The 24,760-nt window shown below is 47.5% G+C and overlaps 1 protein-coding gene across 1 annotated transcript in view; it reads left to right on the top strand.

Annotated features, from left to right (window-relative positions):
• The window catches only part of RAB3GAP2 (RAB3 GTPase activating non-catalytic protein subunit 2), a 55,574-nt gene that overhangs the window by 8,291 nt on the left and 22,523 nt on the right, over nt 1-24,760 (top strand). The window contains exons 2-18 of the mRNA XM_044273958.1: nt 1,226-1,293; nt 3,083-3,206; nt 4,096-4,177; nt 4,570-4,617; nt 4,938-5,013; nt 5,407-5,508; nt 7,600-7,699; nt 9,421-9,519; nt 10,790-10,938; nt 11,019-11,098; nt 11,228-11,317; nt 12,792-12,931; nt 13,171-13,387; nt 15,198-15,341; nt 16,510-16,592; nt 19,024-19,088; nt 19,206-19,296. Of these exons, the coding sequence (XP_044129893.1) occupies nt 1,226-1,293; nt 3,083-3,206; nt 4,096-4,177; nt 4,570-4,617; nt 4,938-5,013; nt 5,407-5,508; nt 7,600-7,699; nt 9,421-9,519; nt 10,790-10,938; nt 11,019-11,098; nt 11,228-11,317; nt 12,792-12,931; nt 13,171-13,387; nt 15,198-15,341; nt 16,510-16,592; nt 19,024-19,088; nt 19,206-19,296 (1,758 nt within the window). The remainder of the gene's footprint in view (nt 1-1,225; nt 1,294-3,082; nt 3,207-4,095; nt 4,178-4,569; nt 4,618-4,937; nt 5,014-5,406; nt 5,509-7,599; nt 7,700-9,420; nt 9,520-10,789; nt 10,939-11,018; nt 11,099-11,227; nt 11,318-12,791; nt 12,932-13,170; nt 13,388-15,197; nt 15,342-16,509; nt 16,593-19,023; nt 19,089-19,205; nt 19,297-24,760) is intronic.

The following is a 24,760-nucleotide window of genomic DNA, read 5'->3' as shown; positions in this document are numbered from 1 at the left end:
GGGATGAGCTCCATAAAGATATGGGGTGACAGGTTTGGTGTGGAGGTGATTGTTGTTATTATCCATATTGCCTCCTTTGCTGGCTGGATAAAATTTTACCATCCATATACACTGCTTGTTCCCAAGGTTACGACCACCCAGCAATCCATCAGCGGTGGTCGTGCTTGCACACTATAGGAAAAAGCACTAGCCTATGTGCGCTCCCACAGTCCCGGCCACCAGAGAAGCCAGCGCTTTTTTCTATTGTGTGCAAGCACGACCACCGCTGATGGATTGCTGGGTGGTCGTAACCTTGGGAACAAACTGTGTATGATGGAAAAATGAATCCAGCCAGCAAAGGAGGCGATATGGACAATCACAATACATTAGTAAGTGCCTTGTATTAACTTTCTCTACACGATAAATGTCATTTGCTGAAGTGTGACAACCCCTTTAAGAGCGGTTCCGAAGTAGGATGTCCACAGGCCGCCATAGGTGGCCATATATTATATACCTCCTGGGCAAAAACTTGAAATTCTGCCAATTGTGTAGATGTCCACAAAGAGTAGACCTGCTCGCCACCATTCACACTTTGAAGATCATCCACCACCTTGTAGGCCTACACCTTCTAGTGCAGGGATGCTCAGCCTGCCGCCCTACAGCTGTTGCAAAACTACAACTCCCAGCGGGCAATAATAGCAACAGCTGGCGGGCGGTGGGTTGAGCATCCGTGTTCTAGTGGACAGCACCTAGGACAGTTATGGCGAACCTTTTACAGACCGAGTGCCCAAACTGCAACCCAAAACACACTTATTTATCTCAAAGTGCCAACACACACTTTAACCTGAATGCCAATATAGTATATCTTCCATGTACTTTATCATGTAGCTGTAATAGCCTGCCTACATTCAGTGCGCTGCCTGTGCTGTTCATAGTGATCCCTGCACTGATGAATGGCAGGAAAAGTCTAAGGCATACTGGTACACCATACCAGGGAGCGGGTGCCCACAGAGAGGGCTCTGAGTGCCACCTCTGGCACCCGTGCCATAGGTTCGCCACCACTGACCTAGGATAAGTATTTCGAGCGCAGGCTCCGGGGCAGCATTTTTTTATAGTGTTCCCTGTGGTATTTGGCCAGCCTTCCCTTGTGTCCATCAGCTGGATGGATGCAGAAATGTATTTTATTTACCAATTTGTAACTTTTTTTTTTAAACATTTTTTATTTATTTTTGTTCATTTTGTACAGATAATTTATCTAGCTGGGAAAATGAAGACTGGGGATCATGGGAGGAAAATGAGAGCCGAGAAGTGCCGGTAAGTGTAATTATATGCTTAAAATATGGACTTTCTGATCGTGTCATGGAAGTATGCGGCAGCTAGCGGCGTGCCCGTCTGCGGGTCCGCCGTGTACTTGCGATTTCCCCCCCCCCCCTTATTTCCGTGGTATTACTGCTGCATGGAGCGTCTAGATCTGGCAGTAAGGGCTCATGCACACGACCGTGCCGTTTTTTGCGGTCCGCAAAAAACTGATGCAATTTGCGGAACGGAACAGGAGGCCCATTATAGAAATGCCTATTCTTGTCCGCAAAATCTTTTGCGGACCCATTGAAATGAATGGTTCTGTAACCAAAACGTTCGTGTGCATGAGCCCTAACTGTCAGGCTTTGGTTCAGATTCCCTCATTCGGATCTGATTTGTTCAGGTTCTGATAACGGCACCCGGTCCAGAGACTGTGGGTTACAATCAGACCTGGACGCCCTTCAGCAGCGCAGTGGCCAGTTGTGGCAAATATATTCTGACCTGGATGTCCTCATCAGGATCCAATATTACTCGGGTCCCAATGAGGGCATCAGACCAGAGAGATATATAGATATATATTCAATTAGTATAAAAACAAGGAAAAAGGGCCCTTTCCCCCTAAAGAAATGCTCACCTCTCATGTTCAATATGGACCATCCATGACACAGGCGCTTTTTACATTGGCATCAAGTGGTTCAGGCATTAAAGGGAACCTGTCGCCCCCTAAACCACCCCCAGTACCCCAGAGCTGAACTCATCTGGCTTCCAATGATGTTCTTGGCTAATTCATCCAATGGGCAGGATCGCAGGAAAACCAAAAACTTTTATTCCGATGTGAGCTGTATGCAATAGATCCTTAATGCTTGATGTGCCCATTTCCTGCCCATGCACGTTTGGTTGATGGCCTTGTTTTTTTTCGTCGTCTGCAAATCCCATGGAGATCCTATGCCGTACTATCTTGCACCTGCGCAGTGAGCCCCGTCTGTGTGCTTGGCTCTCATAGGTGAGTCGGCACCTGTGCAGTGAGCCCCGGAAGCAAAATACACTACAGCTGGGCTAACTGCGCAGGCGCAGAAAGCAAGATTGACTGCGCAGGCGATGGATCTCCTGGGGAATTGTGCATTAAGGAAAAAAAACAAGGTGATCAATCAAATGTTGACGGGCAGGAAGGGGGCCTGACGAGCTTGATTTCCTGCTGCTCCCTTGGCTTCAAGCTCCTCATTTGTATACAGTGGACGGTGGCAGTTTTCCTGCGATCGGACGAATTAGCCTAGGAGGTCATTAGAAGCCAGGTGACTGCAGCCGTCAGGTACTACTCTTAGTTTAGAGGATTTTGACGGTGACAGGTTCCATTAAATAAGTTGCTGTCATACAGGATGTGCAGTCACGACCAAAGGTTTTGAGACTGACACAAATTTAGGTTTTCACAGTTTGCAGCTTCAGTGTTTTTGGATCTTTTTGTTGATATTTTAATGGTGTTCTAAAGGACAATTATAAGCATTTCATGTGTGTTTTTTTTTTTGTTTTTTTTTGTTTGTCCACCCGCTTTTTGAGGATTGAATGGGATTGATATCCCTTCAATGTTTTGTTCGCTGTCCCACCCAGTTCTCTTTTGCCCTGTGACATGGCATCCATCATGCAGGAAAAAGCACCTTCATCACCTGGGTGGTGGGGAGACGTTGCTCCTGGAGGATGTTCTGATCCATTCTTTATTCATGGCCGTGTTCTTAGGCAGACTTGTGAGTGAGTGCGCTCTGTGGATACTCGCACTGCTTTTTATCAATGTCTTATTATTTGTCCGCAGGCTGAAGAGGAAACCTCCAGTAAAGCGGCATCCGTCTACTGGCTGCAGGACTGCGTGTTGTCCTTATCACCCACCAACGATCTGATGGTGATCGCCCACGAGCAGAAAGCCGTATTTTTAGCACGTGAGAAAATCTCACCTTCTTCTCAAGATTGGGGGAAGGGGGAAACTATCTCATCTGCTCTTCAGTCATGTTTCATCAAACTTAGGCTACTTTCACATTAGCGTTTTTCTTTTCCGGCATAGAGTTCTGTCACAGGGGCTCTATACCGGAAAAGAACTAATCAGTTTTATCCTAATGCATTCTGAATGGAGAGTAATCCGTTCAGGATGCATCAGGATGTCTTCAGTTCAGTCATTTTGACTGATCAGGCAAAAGACAAAACCGCAGCATGCTACAGTTTTATCTCCGGCGAAAAAAACTGAAGACTTGCCTGAACGCCGGATCCGGCATTTTTCCCCATAGGAATGTATTAGTGCCGGATCCGGCATTCAAAATATCAGAATGCCGGATCCGCCCTTCCGGTCTTAGCATACGCAGACCTTTAAAAATAAATACTGGATCCGTTTTGCCTGATGACACTAGAAAAACGGATCCGGTATTGCAATGCATATATATCAATCCTGATCAGTCTGAAAAATACCTGATCGGTCAGAAAAAATGACATACGTTTGCATACAGTTTGCCTGATCAGGCAGCAGTTCAGGCAACGAAACTGCCTGCCGGAATCAAACAACGCAAGTGTGAAAGTACCCTTAAGTGTATATTGTATACCCTTCCCTGTGCATTCATACTCTGTTATTTTTGCTGTTATCAGCCTTTCTAGGCTTGTAGAGGTTGGGAGCCTCCACAATCATTATCTATGTATCTTATCTCTAGTCTGTCTATCATTTTACCCAATATCTATCTATATTATGACCCTCTGTGTATCTACAATGTGATACACACTGCACACTTTCCACCGTTTTTCGGCTGTTCTGTATTGATATAATGCATTCATTTGATTTCACAGCTAAATGGAAAGCCGATGTGAAAGGCCGTGAGGAGATGCAGTATGAAGTGGTGTGGAGCGGCCCTCTAAATGTCGAGGAGAAGTATGTTGACCCCCAAAATTACAGGACAACATGGAAATTTATCTATGAGTTTCTGGGAATGGAAATATATTGCAAATTGTTTTTTTTTTTTTTTTTTATGTGGCTTAGTGGTTATCACTGGTGCAGCAGCCCTGGGGTACATGTTCTTCACATGTTTGTATGGGTTCCCTCCAGTTTCCACCCTCACACCAACAACATAATGAAAGGCTAATTTGGAGTTTAGATTGTGAACCCCAGGGACAATCTGTTATTTGCATTGATCTGAATAAATCAGGAAGGCGTCCTCTTTTTTTGTGCAAGGTTTGTGGTCCAGATAGGATCCTGGATTGGGACACTATGAATAATGGATTTTTCCAGCATCTGTCTAATCCTGGGCTATGCTTGTTTTTCAGTGAATTTATCAGCAGCACCCTGTGCATCCCGCTGGCGAGCCAGAAAAGGTAATTTGAAGCAGAACTGTGGGGCAGCTGGACCTGACATAGTGTTACAAGTGAAAAATTGCCGGCACAGGCAACATCTACTTTTCTGTAGGATTCCCCTTTCAAAGTGTGCGTAGTCTGACCTAGGGATGACTGAAAAAAGACGCCTGGCAGCGTAAAATCAGTGGCATTGATTGTAGTCAATTGAAAATCATCACGTCAGGTTATTTCCATAGATAAATTGTCACTAGACGGGGTCAGGGTCACATTGGACCACCTCCCTTCTCCCTGCCAAGGAATATGGTTCATTGCTGCAGATCTGCTCTTCCTTCCTTGTGCAGGAGTTCTACTGGGCGGCCGGACTGGACGTGTATCGTCATAGGCTTCACGTCTGGATACGTGCGCTTTTACACGGAGGTCAGTTCTCTCCTTTGAATTTTTATATTATTTACATCCAAAGCAGCATCGTATTAATGATTTATTTTTATTGTTTATACAATTTTCCTATATACTCTGTATGAATGTCCCCCATTTTTCATGATCCCTGCTTGCTGTCATTCAAAAGAAACCATACTGTTCAAGTGGATGAAAATCAGTCCTGGTCATAGCATGGACACCCGGTTAGTGACACAACCTGATAACTGTACTGTAATTTTGGGGACAATTGTATTCACTTGGACAGTATGGTTTCTATTGAATGACTGTAAGCAGAGATCTTGAAAATCTCTGATTACCAGTCACTAAGATGCCAAATCCAAGTTGTTATTCCTCTGCCTAGTGCACTGAATGTTTTTGCTTTCTTTCTTCCAGAGTGGGGTGTTGCTTCTTGCCCAACTTTTAAATGAAGACCCTATTCTTCAGCTTAAGTGCAGGACGTATGAAATTCCTAGACACCCTGGAGTCACCGAACAGGTAACGTGCTTGCCTACGAACTTTTTCACAATCCCATATGAATGCATCTGTACCAAGTCCCAAGTATGCATGTCTTCTGAATGGGAAAGGGAAGTAAGCCACTGCCAGGCACCTCTGACAGCGGTTTATCTCCCAAGAACGACACCATCAGGCATGTCGAAATCCAGCATCTCCGACCCTTCTTTTCCCCAACATTTGCCTCTGGAGAAGAGTTGTGAGGCCTTCATTCATATCAGAAGGTCGGCCTATCACGCGCATCCTACATGCATGTAATTAGTATTTCCATCTTAAAGGGGTTTCTCTGGGCCATAGATAGAACATCAGTATCAGATCGGTGGGGTACAACACTTCGCACCCCCACGATCAGCTGTTTCAAGTAGCCGCCAGTGTCGGAAACTATACAGTGGACTGAAGGCTCTTCCTACTGTGTAGTTGCTGGCGTGCTGCAGCTCAGCTCCAGTCATTTGAATGGGAGCTGAACTGCAGGACCCCGGCACGGCTGCTACACAGTGAACAGAACATTGCGCTTCCGGTTCCATCCTTCGTATATAGTCTTGTGCCAGCGGCTGCTCTAAACAGCTGATTTGTGGGGTTGCTGGGTGTCAGAACCCCACCGATCTGATGACGATTGACGACCAATACTGAGAATAGGCCATCAGTAGTTAAGTAGTGGAAAACCCCTTTATGATATTAAAGGGGTTGTCTCACCTCCTCCGTTCTGCTCTCTCATGCTGTTCACAAGGCCCACTGATCAGAGTTGCAGGGGGCATTTGCTCTTGCCTTGAATTATGCTATATAGATAACAGTGTGATGAAACATAGCGCAGAGCACAGAAAAAAGCTAGGCAGACATCCCAGTGGACTTTATAACCTGCTCCTGATGAACCAACAAATAAGTTGGACAAAAGAAACGCGTCGAGCAATTTATTTCTGTCAATACAGCTACAGACTGACTTTTGCTGACTATAGGAGCCTAGTGGTTTGTTCCTGTGCATAAGCCACCGGTTTAGGGTTGGTCTATCCTATTAGTGTTACCTGATAGCGAGTGGTGTGCAGTGTCTCCCCGTCATTAGGAGACCTGTCACATTACACACTGTTTCAATCAGGTACATTTGTTTGGATATCCTTTTTCCCAATGCTGGTAGAGGAACTACACCATACATTATTTACTCCTTTTTCATTGGAGTTCTAGTGGTAGGGGTGTTTGTAGGGATCAGCATCATCAGTCTGAGATATCCCCTTTTACCCCACCAAGCCTAATTTGTTGCGGAGATTTTTAATAGATAATATAATAAACTGTTTTTAGCGTACTTTATTTAGGCAGTAAAAATATATATTTTGGATAGTACGTAAATAATACCCATTTAATTTAGTTAATCACACTGGTACATACAGTTTAAGAAAGGGAAACAGTGATAGATGGCAATTCATTTCAGAAACGAGGACTCTGACCACATGGCAGCCGTTGTGATTGATATGCAATGCTCATGCAACAGCATGCATAAAACCTTCAGGTCTATATTCTTTTTTTATCTCACCAATAAATGTAATAGAGAATTAACGATATCTGCCATTTTCACTTTGTTAAAAAAAATACAATGATTTGGTGAGTAGTTATGACATTTCTTTTTACATAGTACAGCGCCACCTGGTGTTCACAGTGTATAGCAATGTTCACATCCACCTAATCAGCTGGTGGACACACATGCTCAGTCACTCTCTCCACAGCCAGGTCTCTGATCCTCTCCACTGCAGGGCAGCTAATAGATGTAGCTTTCTTCCCTGATTGTGAAGAAGGAGCAGAGACTCTGCAGTACATGGCAGTATAACTGAAAAAACCTCTGCAGGGGAAGTAAGAAGGGACGATAGAGGGGGGAGGAGACTGATTATGCCCAAAGCCCACCCACCGCTGCAGCAAGGTATTAGTTATGCTAGACACGCTGCAGGTTATTTAAAACCTCAATTAACAGCCTTTCAGGATTTTTGGTAGCAAAATGAGTCATGTGCACTGTTAGAGCTCTTGACGGCAGGCTGCTTGTACGTCATTCTTTTGGTTTTTCTCTATTCACCTTTTCACTGTTTCCTCCTCAAGCATGAAGAGATGAGCATCTTGTACCCATCCGCTCTTGTGACAATCGATGGCTTCAGCCTTTTTCAGTCACTCAGGGCTTGTCGTAATCAAGTGGCACGAGGTAATTTGGGACATATCTACAGCCTGTCTTTCTTATCGCATATAGCAGTGTTGGGTTTGATGTTTGCAGGATAGCTGATCGCTCAGGATTTCACAGCTTAGACCCCCCCTAATGATCACAAGTACAATGTGTCCTATGTGCCCTGTTTAATGGGGCGACACTCACACATATGTGCTGCCGCTCCATTCAGTCTCTGTGGGACTGACGGAGATCGCTGAGCACATCGCTTGACTATCTCGATCGCTCCCATAGAGAATGAATGTAGCGGCAACGTATATGTGTAATTGCCTCTCCGTACATATGGGGGACATGGGACCCTACTACTTGTGATCAGTGGCGGATCCCCAGCGATCAGACACTTACCACCTATCCAGTGGATAGGTGGTAAATTTAAGATTCAGGGAAAACCCCTTTAACTGTCAACACCTCTCTTTGCTGTCAGTGAATTAATGCATTCAGATTTATGCCCAGAGGCTGAAAACCAGTGATGTTTGCCACATTGTATCTGTGCAGGTAAAACACATTTAACCTGGAGCCCAGACCTATTAATGTGCTGGTGCTAGGCTATTTTCAGAACTTCCATAGCGGTGACTGGCGGGTGGCCGCACATACGTGGTGCACTCTCCATTCATTTGGGGGCCCTGTTCTGGAGATGTGTGTCCCAGAGGTGGAACCTGCACCTGTCTGACATCCGTGGCAGATCCCTGTAATATGCCATCAATGTCTGAAATGGGAATACCCCTTTAACTAACATGGGATAAATTGTAGCAGACCCCCAATATTGAGTAGTTTATTGGTTTTGTACTGGATTGCAACCTCTGGCTGTAGGCAACAATGTTTCTACTCATGACAGCAAGCAGATCTCTTGAAAATAATGAAGATTTTAAATTCAATGTATAAGAGAAAGTTCTGCAAGTCTTCATTATTCAATGGTTAACGAGGTCACTCATGTGCGGCTTTCCGTTCACTTCAATGGGTCCTTCTAAAAAACAAAACAAAAAAACGGTCTGTGCCTCCTATCTTTAAAAGTTGTATGGAAGTAAATTTACAAGAACTGCGCATGCGCGTCCATCTCTCCGTTCCCAGCAGCTGGTCCCAGAAGTGTTATCCACACTTATCGGACCTTGATGACGTATTATTTTGTGGACATACCGAAAATTTCCAGATGACACAACCCTTTTAAATGACAAGTTCAACTCTGCTCCGTCTGTATAAATCATAACGATGTCTCCTTTCCATGTTCAGGAAAAATATATTCTTAGAGATCGCTTCCTTAAGTGTCCAGAATGCAGTGTCCATTCGTTTGCGCGAGCGTTGCCATGGCGTCCACGTACATGCGTGGGTGGAAGTTACTTTAGAACATCTAATTATTTATGTGTTTTTTTTTTTTTTTGTTTTTTTTTATCTTCTTGGCCTGTATCTGCCCCCTGGCATATGGAGCGCCTGGTAAAATCACACAATTCTCGCTTCTTTAGGATAATTAGGATTGTTGTGTATTAGCAGTAAAAAAACAAAAACAGCTGGTACATGGAGACTAAGCGACATTTGCAAGGAATGTGTCATGTGCTATTAGCACGTGTAATGCTCTGCAGGATTACACGCCCGATAGCAGCAGTGTAACATGTCTAATGTCAATCATCCAGCATTCATATTTTTATGCTATAGATAGGTATCACTAAAACAATGGTAAACTACTTTTTTTTTTCTTTTTTTTCCCCCAGCTGCAGCTTCTGGAAATGAAAACGTCCAGCCCCCTCCTCTGGCTTACAAGAAGTGGGGACTGCAGGATATCGACACCATTGTGGATCATGTCAGTGTTGGTGAGTAAATCAGGCTGTCTTCACAGTTGTTGCTGTTCTTGCTTTTCTTGATTGCTAGCATTACAGTGGTTTTCCAGAAAGATGCACTTCATGGGCCCCGTCCGTAATCCCTTTCCACCCTGCATCGCAAATGTATGGTGCAGACGGAAGCTTTAATATAAACCTCCAAACATGTACCGCACTTGCACGGCTCAGGAGCTGAACCCACACCATCATCCGCAGCAGGTGTCAGCTCTAAAACACAGCCGACACCCTTCTGCGACAGCTGAGTTTGGCAATAGCATCAATCCCAGCCATTTACCCCCTTAGGTGCCAATGTCATTAATCCCTTTGCTACCAGCGCCATACATGTCCGGCGCTGGAACGAAGTGCCTCGGGCGTCATAGCCGGCGGGTCTACGTTGTTTCAAATAGCAGAGATCCGCGGCTAATAACCGCTAACAGGCAATAATACTGATCGCGGTCATTAAAGCCTTTTAGATGCCATGATCAAGTGTGATGCCAATGAGGATTCCGGTAATTGATTTAAATATGCTGGGTCTGTCTGAGACCCAATTCCTTTTTTGGCCTCCCACCAAATATCCTCCCCCCAGTCTTGGAGTGCTGGTTTCTATGGCATTCCTATTGCAGCCGAGGGCCTAACAAAGTCCCTCAGGTCTGCCATGTTTGTACTTCTGTTCGGTCCTGCCAGAGGTTGGGCCTAATAGGATGCCTGTCAGTTTTCGTAAACGCACATAATACACTGCAGAACAGGTAACTGGTAAGTCAGTTAGTGGGACAAAAAAAAAATGTTAATTATAAAGCTGAATAAAAAATTTAAGAATAAGTAACTTTTTTTGTGTACAAAAAAATAAATAAAAAAATCTACACCTCTTTGGTTGTATTGTTGCCGCTGTGACAACCAGCGCTCTAAGGGCATGTTCCCTCATGGCGTATACACTGCAGTACCAGCAAAGCTGAGAAGATTTTAGGAAATCCACACACCGTGAAAAAAAATCAGCGATGCGTATTTTAGGTCTACTCTACAGCATGTGGATTTATTCTGTGCCAAAACTGCAACAAATCTGCAGCAGAATTTAACTTCTCCCCCTTCCTTCCCACTAGAGAAAATGTATATGTGAATTATGTTTGATACATTTGAGAAGTTTTCTGTTTTCCTCTTTGTATCATGGCGGGCACCATGGCTGTAGGTCCTGCCACTAGGTATATTATGCTGTATTTTGTGCATAAATTTGTTCATACTTACTTATGCTTTTATTGTACGCTTCCAGGTGTCATGGCGCTCTCCCCATTTGATCAGATGAAGACTGCCTCCGTTTTGGGAGGCTTTAACGCCGCCATAAAGAGCAGCCCTCCCACCATGTCTCAGTGTATTACTGTGGGCTCAAACCCATTCACTGGCTTCTTTTTTGCCCTGGAGGTCAGTGTGATAATGGACCAGTGTAGCATTTTACATGCTACATTTTGGATGGTTTTGCTAAGTGTTATCTATCTCTACAGGGCAGTACGCAGCCATTAATATCCCACGTGGCCCTGGCCGTTGCCAGTAAACTGACTTCTGCCCTCTTCAGTGCTGCCAGGTACTTTTCTATAAGCTATATATATTTTGTGTCAGTATGCTGTACATGTGTGGTGTTTATAGCTGTGCACACAGTGACGAGTGTGCTTTTGTATAATCTGGGAATAATCGAAGTCTCTCTATATTGTAGTGGTTGGCTGGGCTGGAAAAGCAGACATGAGGAAGAACCACAGCAAAAGCAGAAACCTAAGGTTGAGCCTGCCACCCCCCTGGCTGTCCGGTAACTTTTCCGCTACACTGTTAGAATAGCAACTCTATATTCCACTCTGTGACACTATGCCTAGGGCTGCATTGCAGTTTTTGCTGTGTCGTAACTGTAGGGGTCTCAGCGGACCCAATTGTGTCGATCGCCATGCCACATTAGACCTTTCAGGGCCCAGCACAGAAAGTCCTGCTTTTCAGCAATAGGATCTTTTGTGCTGTGTTGCATACAACCCTGGCACCGACTAACTTACTGTATATGCAGAGCCTTGAAGGCAAGATGAGCTGTAAGCATCAGGATGTGAGTGATTCATTTTTGGGATCTGAATTGAAGCGTTGTGTCGCCTCACTCATTGGTGGCCTTTAGTTAGGATATGCCACCAATATCAGATAGGTGCAGGTCTCACTTTTGGGACCCACACCCATCTCTAGAATGGGTGCATGAGAGTGCACCGTGAATGCATGGCGTGCTCTCCATTCGCATCTATGTGAGCTCCGAAACTAGCCAAGCAAGTGCGCTCTGCTATATTGTTTGAAGTCCCATAGAAATGAATAGAGAGCGCACCGCCTATGCATGGCCACTGCTCCATTCACTTCTGTGGGACTGCTGTAAATAGCCAAGCTAGCACTCGGCTATTTCGGAACTCCCGTAGAAATTAATGGAAGGAGGCCGCGCATGTGCAGTGTACTCTCCATTCTGGAGATAGGTGCGAGCCCCACGTCTGGGACCCGCACCTATCTGACACTAGTGTCAAATGTTACATTTAATTTAGGGGTCTGCGCTGAATCAAAAAGGTATCCAGAAAAAAAAGGCATTAAAGGGCTTCTGTCACCCCCCAAAAGTAATTTTTTGTTTTTTGGCTACTTAAAATCCTTATACAGCGATTTTTCAATATATAGTGCTCTTAGCCTTTTTCGTTCACTAGTTTCTTTTAAAAACAGACTTTTATAATATGTAAATTACCTCTCTACCAGCAAGTAGGGCGGTTACTTGCTGGTAGCAGCCGCATCCTGCTTTAAAAAAAACGCCCCCTCCTCCTGTTGATTGACAAATCTCGCGCCTGCGCCGTACTGGTCTTCAGTCGGCGCAGGCGCGCTGAGAGGAGGACGCTTGCTCGGCTGCTCCTTCCTCAGTGTGCCTGCGCCGGGTGTAGATGTGACGACTGAAGACCGGTACGGCGCAAGCGCGAGATTTATAACGCAGACAGGGCAAGCCAGGGGTGACAGAAGCCCTTTAAATAGCACAGATCCACTTGCATAAATTTTTTTAGGGTTATGCAATAAAAAATATTCAAGTGTTGAGCATTGTGAGGCTCTGCAGCCTGCCTTATAAATGGGGTGCACAACGCTATTACTTCCACATGATCTATGGAGCTTAGGAATAGGGGTTGTCTAAATCATGAGGATTTAATGCATTTCACAGGACTCTGTGGGTCACTTAGTGCATAATTCCAATGAGATTTCCTGTTGCTTACCCCGAAATCCACTTTCAGATTTGGCCTCCCAGATTCCCGACGTCACGGGGAGAGCATCAGCCTGTCTCCCTGTAACACACTGGCTGCAGTGACCGATGACTTTGGCAGAGTGATTCTGCTGGACGTAGGGCGAGGAATTGCAATACGCATGTGGAAAGGTAATACTGCTGGTGCTGCGTCCATTGAAATGTAGAAAATCTGGCGATGAGTATAATTTCCTCAGTGAGCAGACCACACAGATTGTCCCAATCTTTTCATAGGAAGTAAGTTAACCTAGAGCTGTGTTCTAGATGTAAGCTTATTAATTCCACATAATTATTAGAAGTGGAGCCTATAAAATGTATAATATATATATTTACACATTATTTCTAACATTTTAGATATTGCTGCATTTCAGGGTACAGGGATGCCCAGCTTGGATGGATGCAGATAGTGGAGGACCTGCATGAGAGGGAAGCTGAGCGAGGACATTTCTCTCCATTTGGGAATACACAGGGACCATGTAGAGTCGCCCAGTTCCTGGTCATTTATGCCCCCAGACGGGGAATTCTGGAGGTGTGGAGCACTCAGCAAGGACCTCGTGTTGGAGCCTTCAATGTGGGGAAACACTGCAGGTGAGGTTTAGTGGCGATTATTTATGTTAAGTGGTAGATTTATTATTTTTCTGATTTTTCTCAGCTCTCCTACCTATAGCTTGGTGTGGCTCCATGAGATGCAGGCTTCTAGCTCCCTGATTTGGAAAGTTAATAACCCTTAGGCCTCCTGCACACGACCGTATGCCCTCCGAGATATACTGTCCGTGAGCGGGCCATATGTCCCGGAGCGGCATTGATCGTGCACACGGGAGCACACAGCATCATAGATTACAATGATACTGTGCACGTTGGGCCGCCCACGGGGCTATTGTCCCGCTCTCATATGAGTGCAGGACAATAGTCCCGTGGGCGGACGGTTGTGCACAGCATCATTGTAATCTATGATGCCGTGCGCACGATCAATGACGCTCCAGAACATATGGCCCACTCACGGACCGTATATCTCGGAGGGCATACGGTAGTGTGCAAGGGCCCTTAAGCTGGGTTCACATATATCCGACCATCCACTGTAGTTTCTGTAAGATGCCGGAGGGAAACCGATGCCAGAATTGATCCTATGGTTTTCTGTAGATTGTTCTTGGTATCTGATGCATCAGGTTTGACACCAGATGTCTCCTAACACTAGACAGAAAAATGCTGCATGCATTTCCAGGTTACGGACACTGGACTGGTGCACATGCATCTGTTGCATCTGGCTCCAGCATAAAAATACTGGCTCGGCCTTAGGACTTAACTGGCCAGACTTCTTTGTAAAGATATGCCCTTCTTATGATAAGGCTATGGCCACACCACATTTGTGCCACAGTCTGAAACATGTTTGTTCGCCAACTAAAGTATACTAACTTATGATTTCTGTGGGGTTAACATTTTGGAATAATATTTTTCCCAAGTATTTTCCCAGCCTTCTACCCCCTCCCCCCCCCTTAAAAGCAGCAGTAGAGGTTAGTTGCAGAATCTCATGCAGATTTAGGGGTTGTGCAGCCAGTACATATTGATGACCCATCCTCACAATAGGTCTTTAATATCTAAGCGGTGGGAGTCCGACAACCGACATCCCCCGCTCCATATGAGCGCTATTTCCTCTTTATTGCATTGCCTGTAGTGTCGGAAGTGCCGATCAGCTGTTGAAATAGACCACGGTGCCTGGGTGCACTGCAGCCTCTTCCTCGGCCTGTAACGTTATGTCCATTGGTCACTTGGCATTCAAGTGAAAGAGATTGAGCTGCAATACCAAGTACAACCACTATACAATGTGCGGTGCTGTGCTTGGTATACTATGGAGAGGCTGGAGCCTTATCTGAACATCGTGGTCCCTTCAAGTAGCTGATGGCCAGGGGGCTGGAATTCAGACCCCCGCCAATCCGATACTGACGCTCTATCCTGAGGATAGGTCTTCGGTATAGAACTCTGAAAAACCCTTTTAAGAATGAAGGGGTCGTATCTCTAATTTAGCGCTGCGTGCCTTTCTCTGATCATACTGCTTCTGGCTGCCCTGGTCCTCTGCAAGGCCTCCGCTGTGTCGATGGCCACGGACACAGCGGAGGCATTGTGGAGGACCGGTGGCAGGTAGGTATTAATCTTCTGTTTATGTAGGCAGGCAGCGGGAGAACCCCTTTAAGTGAGCTGTCTGCAGTTCCCTGCGCAGCCTGGTGGGCTGGGGGTAGACTTTTCTGGTTTCTGAAGCCTTATAAGTGCGAAATGAGTTGCCTATTGTGTGAGAGAGACTTCAGTAATGACCAGTGGCATAGCGTGAACATTAATCTGCACAGGGTATGCAATATGTTTCCAGTGTCTGCCCCTGGACTGATGGGTTTCTATCATTTTATAGATTGCTATACCCTGGATATAAAATCATGGGTTTAAATAATGTGACAAGCCAAGGTTGGCAGCCGCAGACGTATCAGATCTGTTTGATAGACCCAGTATCTGGGAATGTGAGGACCGTCAATATCCCATTCCATCTGGCTCTCAGGTAAGAAGACTGATGGGTTAATGTATGAGTAACATCTGCATACAAAACTTTTTACATCTGTTAATTATATATTCTTGCTGCTTTCCGTAGGCCGAGTGACGGCGCTTTTATCAGTCACATGGCCTAGGCGCAGATCAGCCCCATTAAAGTAAATGGTGTTGAGTTGCGATACCAAGCAGAACCTCTATACAATGGACAGCGCTGCTGTGCTGGTAAGCTGCGAGAAGGTTGCCGGTACCTCCTCAAACAGCTGATCGGTGGGGGTCCCGGGTGTCAGACCCCCATCGATCATATACTGATGACCTATCCAGAGGATAATTCATCAGTATTAAAATATCGGAAAACCCGTTTAAAGTAAACCCATCATTCTGACCATGGTGTCTGAGCTGCAGGCAGCATGTTATAGAGCAGGAGGAGCTGAGCAGATTGATATATATCTTTAAGCGAAAATATTCAGTAAAACCTGTGTCTCATTCATTAAAAATTTCTGCTCATTCTGGGCTTTGAAGTCAGGTAGGTAGTCCTATCGGTGATTGACAGCTTTCCCCCTATGACTGTGTATCCATCGATAGCTGTCAATCACTGATAGGACCGCCCAGAATGAGCAGAAATTTCAATGAATGAAATACAAGTTTTATAGAATATTTTCCCTTTAAAAATATATATAAATCTGCTCAGCTCCTCCTGCTCTATAACATGCTGCCAGAAAATTATACAGCATTTTCATAGTGTCGGGTTTCCTTTAACACATTCAGGATAAAGATTAAAGGGGTTTGTCTCGCTTCAGCAAGTAAGTGCCTTGTATTAACTTTGTCTACATGATAAATGGCACTTACTGAAGTCAGACAACCCCTTTAAGTTGGATTAAAAGTGACACCGACCTATCTGATTAGGAAATTCCCTCTGCGCAGTTGTTGTTTTCCTTTCCCTCATATAAATTTTTTCTTTTTTTTTCTTTCTTAAAATGTGTCTGTGATGTAAGACGTTCCTCAGCACAGTGGGGGTTTTCCAGGGTGAGAAGATATTAGAGTAGATAGCAGGGATAATGGTCATGTCCGGGGACGTTTAAAAAAAGATTTGCTGCAAAGTTGTACATAGCCTTTAAAGTAGTCTATGTGTAATGTACGTGATGGCGTTATATACTGTATGTACATTCTGTCTTTTGCAGTGATAAGAAATGTGAGAGGGCAAAAGATATGCATTTGGTAAAGAAGCTGTCCACATTGTTAAAAGCCAAAGCCCCAAATCACGGTAAATATATTTTGATTCTGCCATATCCTAGAACTATCAAACCACATAGCAAACCGCACCAGAGCCATCCACCTCCACTCAGGCAGCCATCATCCTGTCAATTGGTGGTACTCCTAAAGGTGAGATTCCCACCTATTAGACATTAATGGCAAGATTGTAAAACACATGAAGCACCTCACTAGTGAGATTCCCAGCCCACACCTCAAGCCAAGCAGCATAGGATCCAATCCAAAAACGTCCAGCTCCACAGGCAAGTACAAATGTCCAATACTTTATTATATCACAGAAAGTTTAAAACAATCAAACGGCAAGACAAGAGCGCCAACATGTCTGCGATTTGATTGTTATATGATCTTAGTCATATCATTAAAGGGCATCTGTCAGCAGATTTGTACCTATGACACTGGCTGACCTGTTACATGTGCACTTGGCAGCTGAAGACATCTGTGTTGGTCCTTTGTTCATATGTGCCCGCATTACTGAGAGAGATTATGTTTGAATATATGCAAATGAGCCTCTAGGAGCAACGGGGGCGTTACCGTTACACCTAGAGGCTCTGCTCTCTCTGCAACTGCCGCACCCTCTGCACTTGGTTGAACAGGTCCAGGTAGGTGTAATGCCATTTACACTGACTGGTCTCCTGTCATAAAAAGGGCAGAGGTTGCGGCAGTTACAGAGAGAGCTGAGCCTCTAGGTGTAACGGTAATGTCCCCGTTGCTCCTAGAGGCTCATTTGCATATATTAAAACATCATTTTTCTCAGTAATGCAGACACATATGAACATCAGACCAACACAGATGTCTTCAGCTGCTAAGCGCACATGTAACAGGTCAGCCAGTGTCATAGGTACAGATCTGCTGACAGATGCCCTTTAAGATCATAAAGCGATTGGAACGCGTAAGTGTTGGTTCCCCTGTCTTGACAAAAACAAAGACAGGTGCACTCTGCGGTTTTACTAACCATCATACTGGTGTAAAATTGAGAATTAGCCAACATATCCTGCTTGGAGGACATGTCTGAGCCCGAGCACCGCGCCAAGGTTTCTCAAGTAGCTTGGGAACCTAATACTAAACCTACCTGGGCCGTATGGGCAATACCAGGAGCCAGTTGGCGAATTACAGGTGCGCAAGGTCCAACTCAAAGCAATCTCCCAGTAACCTCCAGCATATGACCATGCATACAATGGGAGGAGGCAGAGAGCTCTAAGCCCCACCCAAGACTGGCTGATATAGCCCGGCCTCACATGTGCACCAGAATGCTACCTGTGGATGGAAATTAAGGCACATTCAGACTAGGAGTTTCTACACCTCCAAAAAAATCAAAATACAAACTACAAATTGGCGTGGTATATAAAAGCAGGAAGTGCTCAACCCCATATGCAGTGGTGCATCTATACCAGGGGGGCAGATCCAGCACTTGTGGCCCGTTGCTAATGGCAACTAACCATCATACTGGTGTAAAATTGAGAATTAGCCAACATATCCTGCTTGGAGGACATGTCTGAGCCCGAGCACCGCGCCAAGGTTTCTCAAGTAGCCCGGGAACCTAATGCTAAACCTGCCCGAGCTACTTGAGAAACCTTGGCGCGGTGCTCGGGCTCAGACATGTCCTCCAAGCAGGATATGTTGGCTAATTCTCAATTTTACACCAGTATGATGGTTAGTAAGACCGCAGAGTGCACCTGTCTTTGTTTTTGTTATGTTATTTTGACTGCTTATCACATCCACACAATTGCTATCCTGTGTAGGATGTCCATTGTGGTACTTGTGGTCCGCTGCAGGCATCCTCCATTGTATGCATTTTTGCTGGAGATAGCCCTTGCAACGGGCCACAAGTGCAGGATCTGCCCCCCCCCCGGTATAGATGCACCACTGCATATGGGGTTGAGCACTTCCTGATTTTTAATACCACGCCAATTTGTAGTTTGTGTTCCCCTGTCTTGCCAATGGAATGTTTTAAACTTTTTGTGATATAATAAAGTATTGGACTTCTAAAAAAAAAATCTGTTTTAAATGTTGCTGAAAATCTGCAGCCTTTATGCCATGTGTGTTCGCACCCTTAAAGGGATGTCTGTGTAGAAATTTGTGTACACCTTGTTTTTAGGTCCAATGTTATGAGCTAATTAATTTCATTTTCTGATTGAAATCCCCTACTTTCCTACACATAGCCTTAGAATTAGATTCTTGAATTCTAGCTGCCTGCAGCCACCACTAGGGGGAGCTCATGTGTATGGTTTTACTAGGTATACAAATTGTATCCAATCAGCTGCTGATACTTTTTAATAAATGAACTGGGTACTGAGATTTGGAGCAGAAATGGTGCTTGAATCCCTATAAAGATAAATTCTGAAATTGCGCTGCATCGGAATTTGATAAAAACAAAAATGGTGTTCAAGGTACATTTATGCTAATTCTATTCTCTAATATTGTAGAGTGCTTGGAAGCAGAAGCAAAGGAAATCCTCCTAGATATTAAATATCCTGCCACTAAGAAACAGGTAGCGTCGTCCTCCTCCTCCTTTTTTGGTAGTTTTTTTTTTTTTTTGCTTTGCTTTATAAAATATTGAAATATTCATATATAAATAATGTGGATTTATTGTGTTGTCCATCTTCAGGCCTTGGAAAGCCTCCTCGCCAGTCAACGTGTCCCCCTCTCCTGCCTCACCAGCATCATCCAGACCTTGCTGGACTTTCTCAGGGGTCAAGGTAAAACATGACTTTATTATTGCAAATGCACACAGAGGAGAAATGGCCCCTCAAAGGGAAAGAGTAAAATCCTTCCTGAACCCAAAAGGTGTATATTGTTACCTTGTAGTCATAACTTTTAGACTTAAAGGCGTTTGTTCCAAAATCACAACTTATCACCCGTCCTCAGGTGACAAGTGCCTAAATAGATTGAGGGGTGTCCAACCGCTGGGAGAATGGGGGTCCCTTGTCCCCAGCTTTAATGGGGAGGCTATTGAGCATGCATACTACCACTTCATTCAAACTTTATGGGACTTCCCCAGGTGGCCAAGCACTGTACACCGCTGTCTTGAGCAGTCCCATAGGCTTTCATTGGAGTGGTAATACGCACGTGCGACTGCGCTTCTTTATAATAGGGGAACCCTGGACTATTCTTGTGATTGGTGGGGTCAGAGCCCCCCACACGATCAGACCGCTATCGCCTGTCCAACCCATTAAGATAAACGTATTGTAGTTATTACCAGTTCTGGGTAGAGCTCCAACACCCTAAAGGGGCTCTCCATTTCCTCCTTGTTAGAAGGGTCTCTTGTCGATAAGCTGATCACAAAGTGTCATCTTGCTGGGACCCCCCAAGCCATCAGTCATAATCTGTAGGGAAATCGTGCAGTAAATGTTCAGGTTGCCCTACAGCGCCACCACAGGAGAAATGAAGCATTGCACAGTGTCCATTCATGTCAATGGGATGTCTGTGTAACACAGAATAGGTCATCCAGAGCAAGAGAAGCTCTCTAAGGCTCCATTCACACATCCGCAATTCCGTTCCGCATATTGCGGACCCATTAATTTCTATGTGCGGCCCGGATCCGGAATTGTGGACCCGCACTTCCGGGTCTGCAATTCCGATTCTGAAAAAAATAGAACATGTCCTATTCTTGTCCGCAATAGCGGACAAGAATAGGCATATTCTATTAATGCCGGCGATGTGCGGTCCGCAAAAAATGGATTTTTTGTACTCACCGTAAAATCCTTTTCTCGTAGTAGGCATTGGGGGACACAGCACCATGGGTATATGCCCAGCTGCCACTAGGAGGCTGACACTAGAAACAAAAAAGTGTTGGCTCCACCCAGGTGGGCTATACCCCTCTGCTAGAGCCAGAACAACTCAGTCAGTACCAAAAGCAGTAGGAACGCCACACCTGAACCAAAAAGAAACGGAGTGCCAACAAGTCTTGAACTGGGGAACCCGACAACCACAAGCAAACGCCGGAACCACGAACAAGAACAAATGCTCCAAGGAAAGGGAGGGATCTGTGTCCCCCAATGCCTACTACGAGAAAAGGATTTTACGGTGAGTACAAAAAATCCATTTTTCTCGTGCGTGGCATTGGGGGACACAGCACCATGGGACGTCCCAAAGCAGTCCCTGAGGGAGGGAAGAAGATCGCCAGACGGCAACCTAAAGCACCGCTGCCTGCAGAACCTTACGCCCCAGGCTGGCATCAGCAGAAGCCAGGGAATGAATGTGGTAGAATTTAGCAAAAGTGTGAACTGACGCCCAGGTGGCGGCCCGGCAAAGCTGGGCAGCCGAAGCCTGATGACGCACCGCCCAGGAAGCTCCGACTGCCCTAGTCGAATGAGCGGTCAACCTGGAAGGGGGAGCGCGACCCTTCGCGGCGTAGGCCTCCTTGACAGCCGACCGAACCCAGCGAGAGATGGTGGCCTTGGAGGCAGGCAGACCTTTACGAGGACCCGCCGGAACCAGGAAAAGAGAATCCGAACGACGGAAGGGTTCCGTGAGGCGAAGGTACCAGCGGAGAGCCCGAACAACATCCAGGCAATGGAGAGACTTCTCCCGAGGGTGAGAAGGATTAGGGCAGAAGGAAGGAAGGATAATCTCCTCATTGATGTGAAACGGGGTGACAACCTTAGGGAGAAAAGAAGGAACGGGACGCAAAACGACCTTGTCCCGATGGAACACCAGAAAAGGCGACCGGCAGGAAAGCGCCGCCAGTTCGGAAACCCGACGGATAGAGGTGATAGCCACAAGGAAGGCAACCTTCAATGACACAAACGACAGAGAGATGTCTGCCAAGGGCTCAAAAGGAGAGGACTGAAGAGCATCAAGAACAAGATTCAGGTCCCACGGCTCCACCGGAGGACGAAAAGGAGGGGCTCGGCGAGCGACACCCTGCAGAAAAGTCTTAACCTGAGCCCGCGTGGCCACAGAACGTTGAAAAAGGACCGAAAGGGCAGAAATCTGCCCCCTGAGAGAAGCCAGGCGAAGCCCCTTATCAAAACCAGCCTGAAGAAAGGCCAGAATATTAGGGACCGAAAAAAGGAGAGGACGAGAACGTGCGGACTCGCACCAAGCAAAATACGCCCTCCAGGTCCGATAGTAAATACGGGCCGACTGGGGCTTCCGAGCGCGAAGCATCGTCTGAACGACAGAGTCCGAGAGACCACGGGCCTTCAGGATCGCGGTCTCAACAGCCACGCCGTCAAACGAAGCTGCGGTAAATTCGGGTGGAACAGAGGGCCCTGCGAAAGGAGATCGCGACGCAGGGGAAGACGCCATGGAACGTCGGCGAGCAGGAACACGAGATCTGCGTACCACGCCCTGCGGGGCCAATCTGGGGCCACCAGAATCGCCGGCACCCGGGCCGCCTTGAGACGCTTGAGCACTCGAGGCAGAAGAGGGATGGGCGGAAAGAGATACAGAAGGTCGAACTGGGACCAAGGCAGAACCAGGGCATCGACCGCAAGAGCTTGCGGATCCCTGGACCGCGCAACATAGCGCGGAAGTCTGTGATTCAGGCGAGACGCGAAGAGATCCACGTCCGGAACTCCCCACCGGAGACACAGTTGATGAAACACTTCCGGGTGGAGAGACCATTCGCCCGGGTCGACGAGCTGACGACTGAGAAAGTCTGCCGCCCAATTGTCGACCCCGGGAATGTGGACGGCGGAGAGAACGGGAACGTGTTCCTCCGCCCATCGCAGGATCTGAGAGGCCTCTCGCAGGGCCATCACGCTCCTGGTGCCCCCCTGATGATTCAGATAAGCCACGGCGGTGGAGTTGTCCGTTTGAATCCGGATCGGGAGGCCGCGCAGACGGGAAGTCCAGTGCGACAGTGCTAAGAAAATCGCCCTGAGTTCGAGAACGTTGATCTGCAGGGAAGATTCCTGAACAGACCACAGACCCTGAACCGTGAGGGACTCGAACACCGCTCCCCATCCCGAGAGGCTGGCATCGGTCGTGATCACGCGCCAACTGGGGGGGAGGAAGGACCGGCCCAGGGACACCGTCCGGGGAAGCAACCACCAGGAGAGATCCAGACAAACCTGAGGAGGGAGACGAACGAGGCGCTCGAGACCCTCCGGGGACTTGTCCCACCTGGACAGGATGAACATCTGCAGGTCCCGAGAGTGGAATTGGGAATAAGGAATGGCTTCGAATGAGGCCACCATCCTCCCCAGGACGCGCATACACGTCCTGATGGTCAGAGAGGACGGCCTGCGGAGAAGATGTACCCCCGCATGAAGAGAAGACACCTTCTCCGGGGGAAGGAACACCCGCCCGAGGCGAGTATCGAACAGCATTCCCAGAAAGAGCATCTTCTGGCGTGGGACAAGGGAGGACTTGGAGTGGTTGACAAGCCACCCGAACCGAGCAAGAGCCGGGAGGGTGATGCTCAGGCTGGACAGATTGTCCTCGGGAGACGGGGCCCGAATCAGAAGGTCGTCCAGGTAAGGCACCAGGGCGACCCCCCTGGCACGAAGAAGAGCCACTAGGGGAGCTAACACCTTGGTGAAAACCCTTGGTGCGGAGGCCAGACCGAAGGGAAGGGCTACAAATTGGAAATGAAGCGAACCCACCGCGAAGCGAAGGAACCTTTGATGGGAGAGGGCGATGGGAACGTGGAGATAGGCATCCTGAATGTCGACCGACGACAGGAACTCGCCCAACTCCAGGGAGGCGATCACGGACCGGAGGGACTCCATGCGGAAATGACGGACCCGGACAAACCGATTGAGCGCCTTCAGATCCAGGATAGGACGGAGTGAGCCGTCCTTTTTGGGGACGGTGAACAGGTTCGAGTAGAAGCCCCGAAAACGTTCTGACTCTGGAACCGGAACGATGACCCCCAGAGCGCGCAGGGAATGAATGGCCTGAAAAAAACTGTCTGCCCGGGCGGGAGACATGGGGGGGGACGTCAAGAAGAACCGACTGGGTGGGAGGTCGGTGAATTCGATTTTGTACCCCGAAGAGACCACCTCGAGAACCCAAGCGTCTTCTACGTTTGCCCGCCAAACATCCCGAAAGACGAGCAGGCGCCCTCCCACCATGACGGGGATCGAGTCATGCTGAAGGAGGCTTAGTGGGCTGGGGACGAGCGGGCTTGGGTTTGGCGTGCCAAGAGGGCCTGGACTTGAAGGAAGGCCTGGAAGGCTTCTTGTCAGATCGGGCAGGAGGGGCCCGAAAGGACCGAAAGGACTGCGTCCGGGAGGACGATCCGGGGAAACGACGGCGGCGAGGCTGATTCTGAGGAAGAAGAGAACTCTTACCTCCAGTGGCCTCGGAGATGAGCTCCTCTAAGCGTTTCCCAAAGAGCTTTCCACCAAGAAAGGGAAGAGAGATAAGAGCCTTCTTAGAGGCGGCGTCCGCCGCCCAGGAACGAAGCCAGATGGTGCGGCGGATAGCCACAGAGTTGGCGGCCGCGCGCCCAGAGCGGCGAGCCGATTCCATAGAGGCGTCACAAAGAAACTTGGAGGCCTGATAGATCTGGGAGGCAAGCACTGCCAAGTCCCCCTGCTCAGAGTCAGCAGGTAAAGCACGGAGAAGCTGCTTTGCCCAAACGGCGCATGCCTTGGCGACCCAAGAGGCGGCAAACGCAGGACGGATGGCGGCGCCCGCTGCGATGAAAACGGACTTGGCCAAGGAGTCGACCCGTTTATCAGCGGGATCCGACAAGGAAGCCGCATCAGCCAGGGGAAGCGTAGTAGCCTTCGCCAGACGAGCGACCTGAGGATCCACCAGGGGGGGCATCGTCCAGAGATTGACCGAATCCTCAGAGAAAGGATAAGGAACATCAGAAGCCTTGGTGAGATGAAGGCGCCGATCAGGGTGACGCCATTCCCTGGCAAGGAGAGCGTCCAGATCCTCGTGATTGGGAAAAACCACAGTGGACCGCTTAGAGCGTCGGAAGGACACTGCCTCCATGGAGGAGGACGAGGGGACATCCTGCACGTGGAGTGCGTCCCGCACGGCTCTGATGAGATCCTGCACTGCTGCCGACATCGCCGAACACCGCTCAGATTCGGAATCTGAAGCGGAGGAGTCCCCAGGAGCGGCGGAAGCGGCTGAAGAAGAAATCTCACCGGACTCAGACCTAGCCGGGGAGTGATCCGGGGAAACTGAGGAGGAGTGAGACCCAGCCGAGACCGTACGTGGTCGTTTGCGGGACCGAGAGCCGGAGCGAGGCTG

Source organism: Bufo gargarizans, unplaced genomic scaffold (genome assembly GCF_014858855.1).
Source record: "Bufo gargarizans isolate SCDJY-AF-19 unplaced genomic scaffold, ASM1485885v1 original_scaffold_1365_pilon, whole genome shotgun sequence".
NCBI lineage: Eukaryota > Metazoa > Chordata > Amphibia > Anura > Bufonidae > Bufo > Bufo gargarizans.
This window is presented reverse-complemented; position numbering and strand designations above follow the sequence as displayed.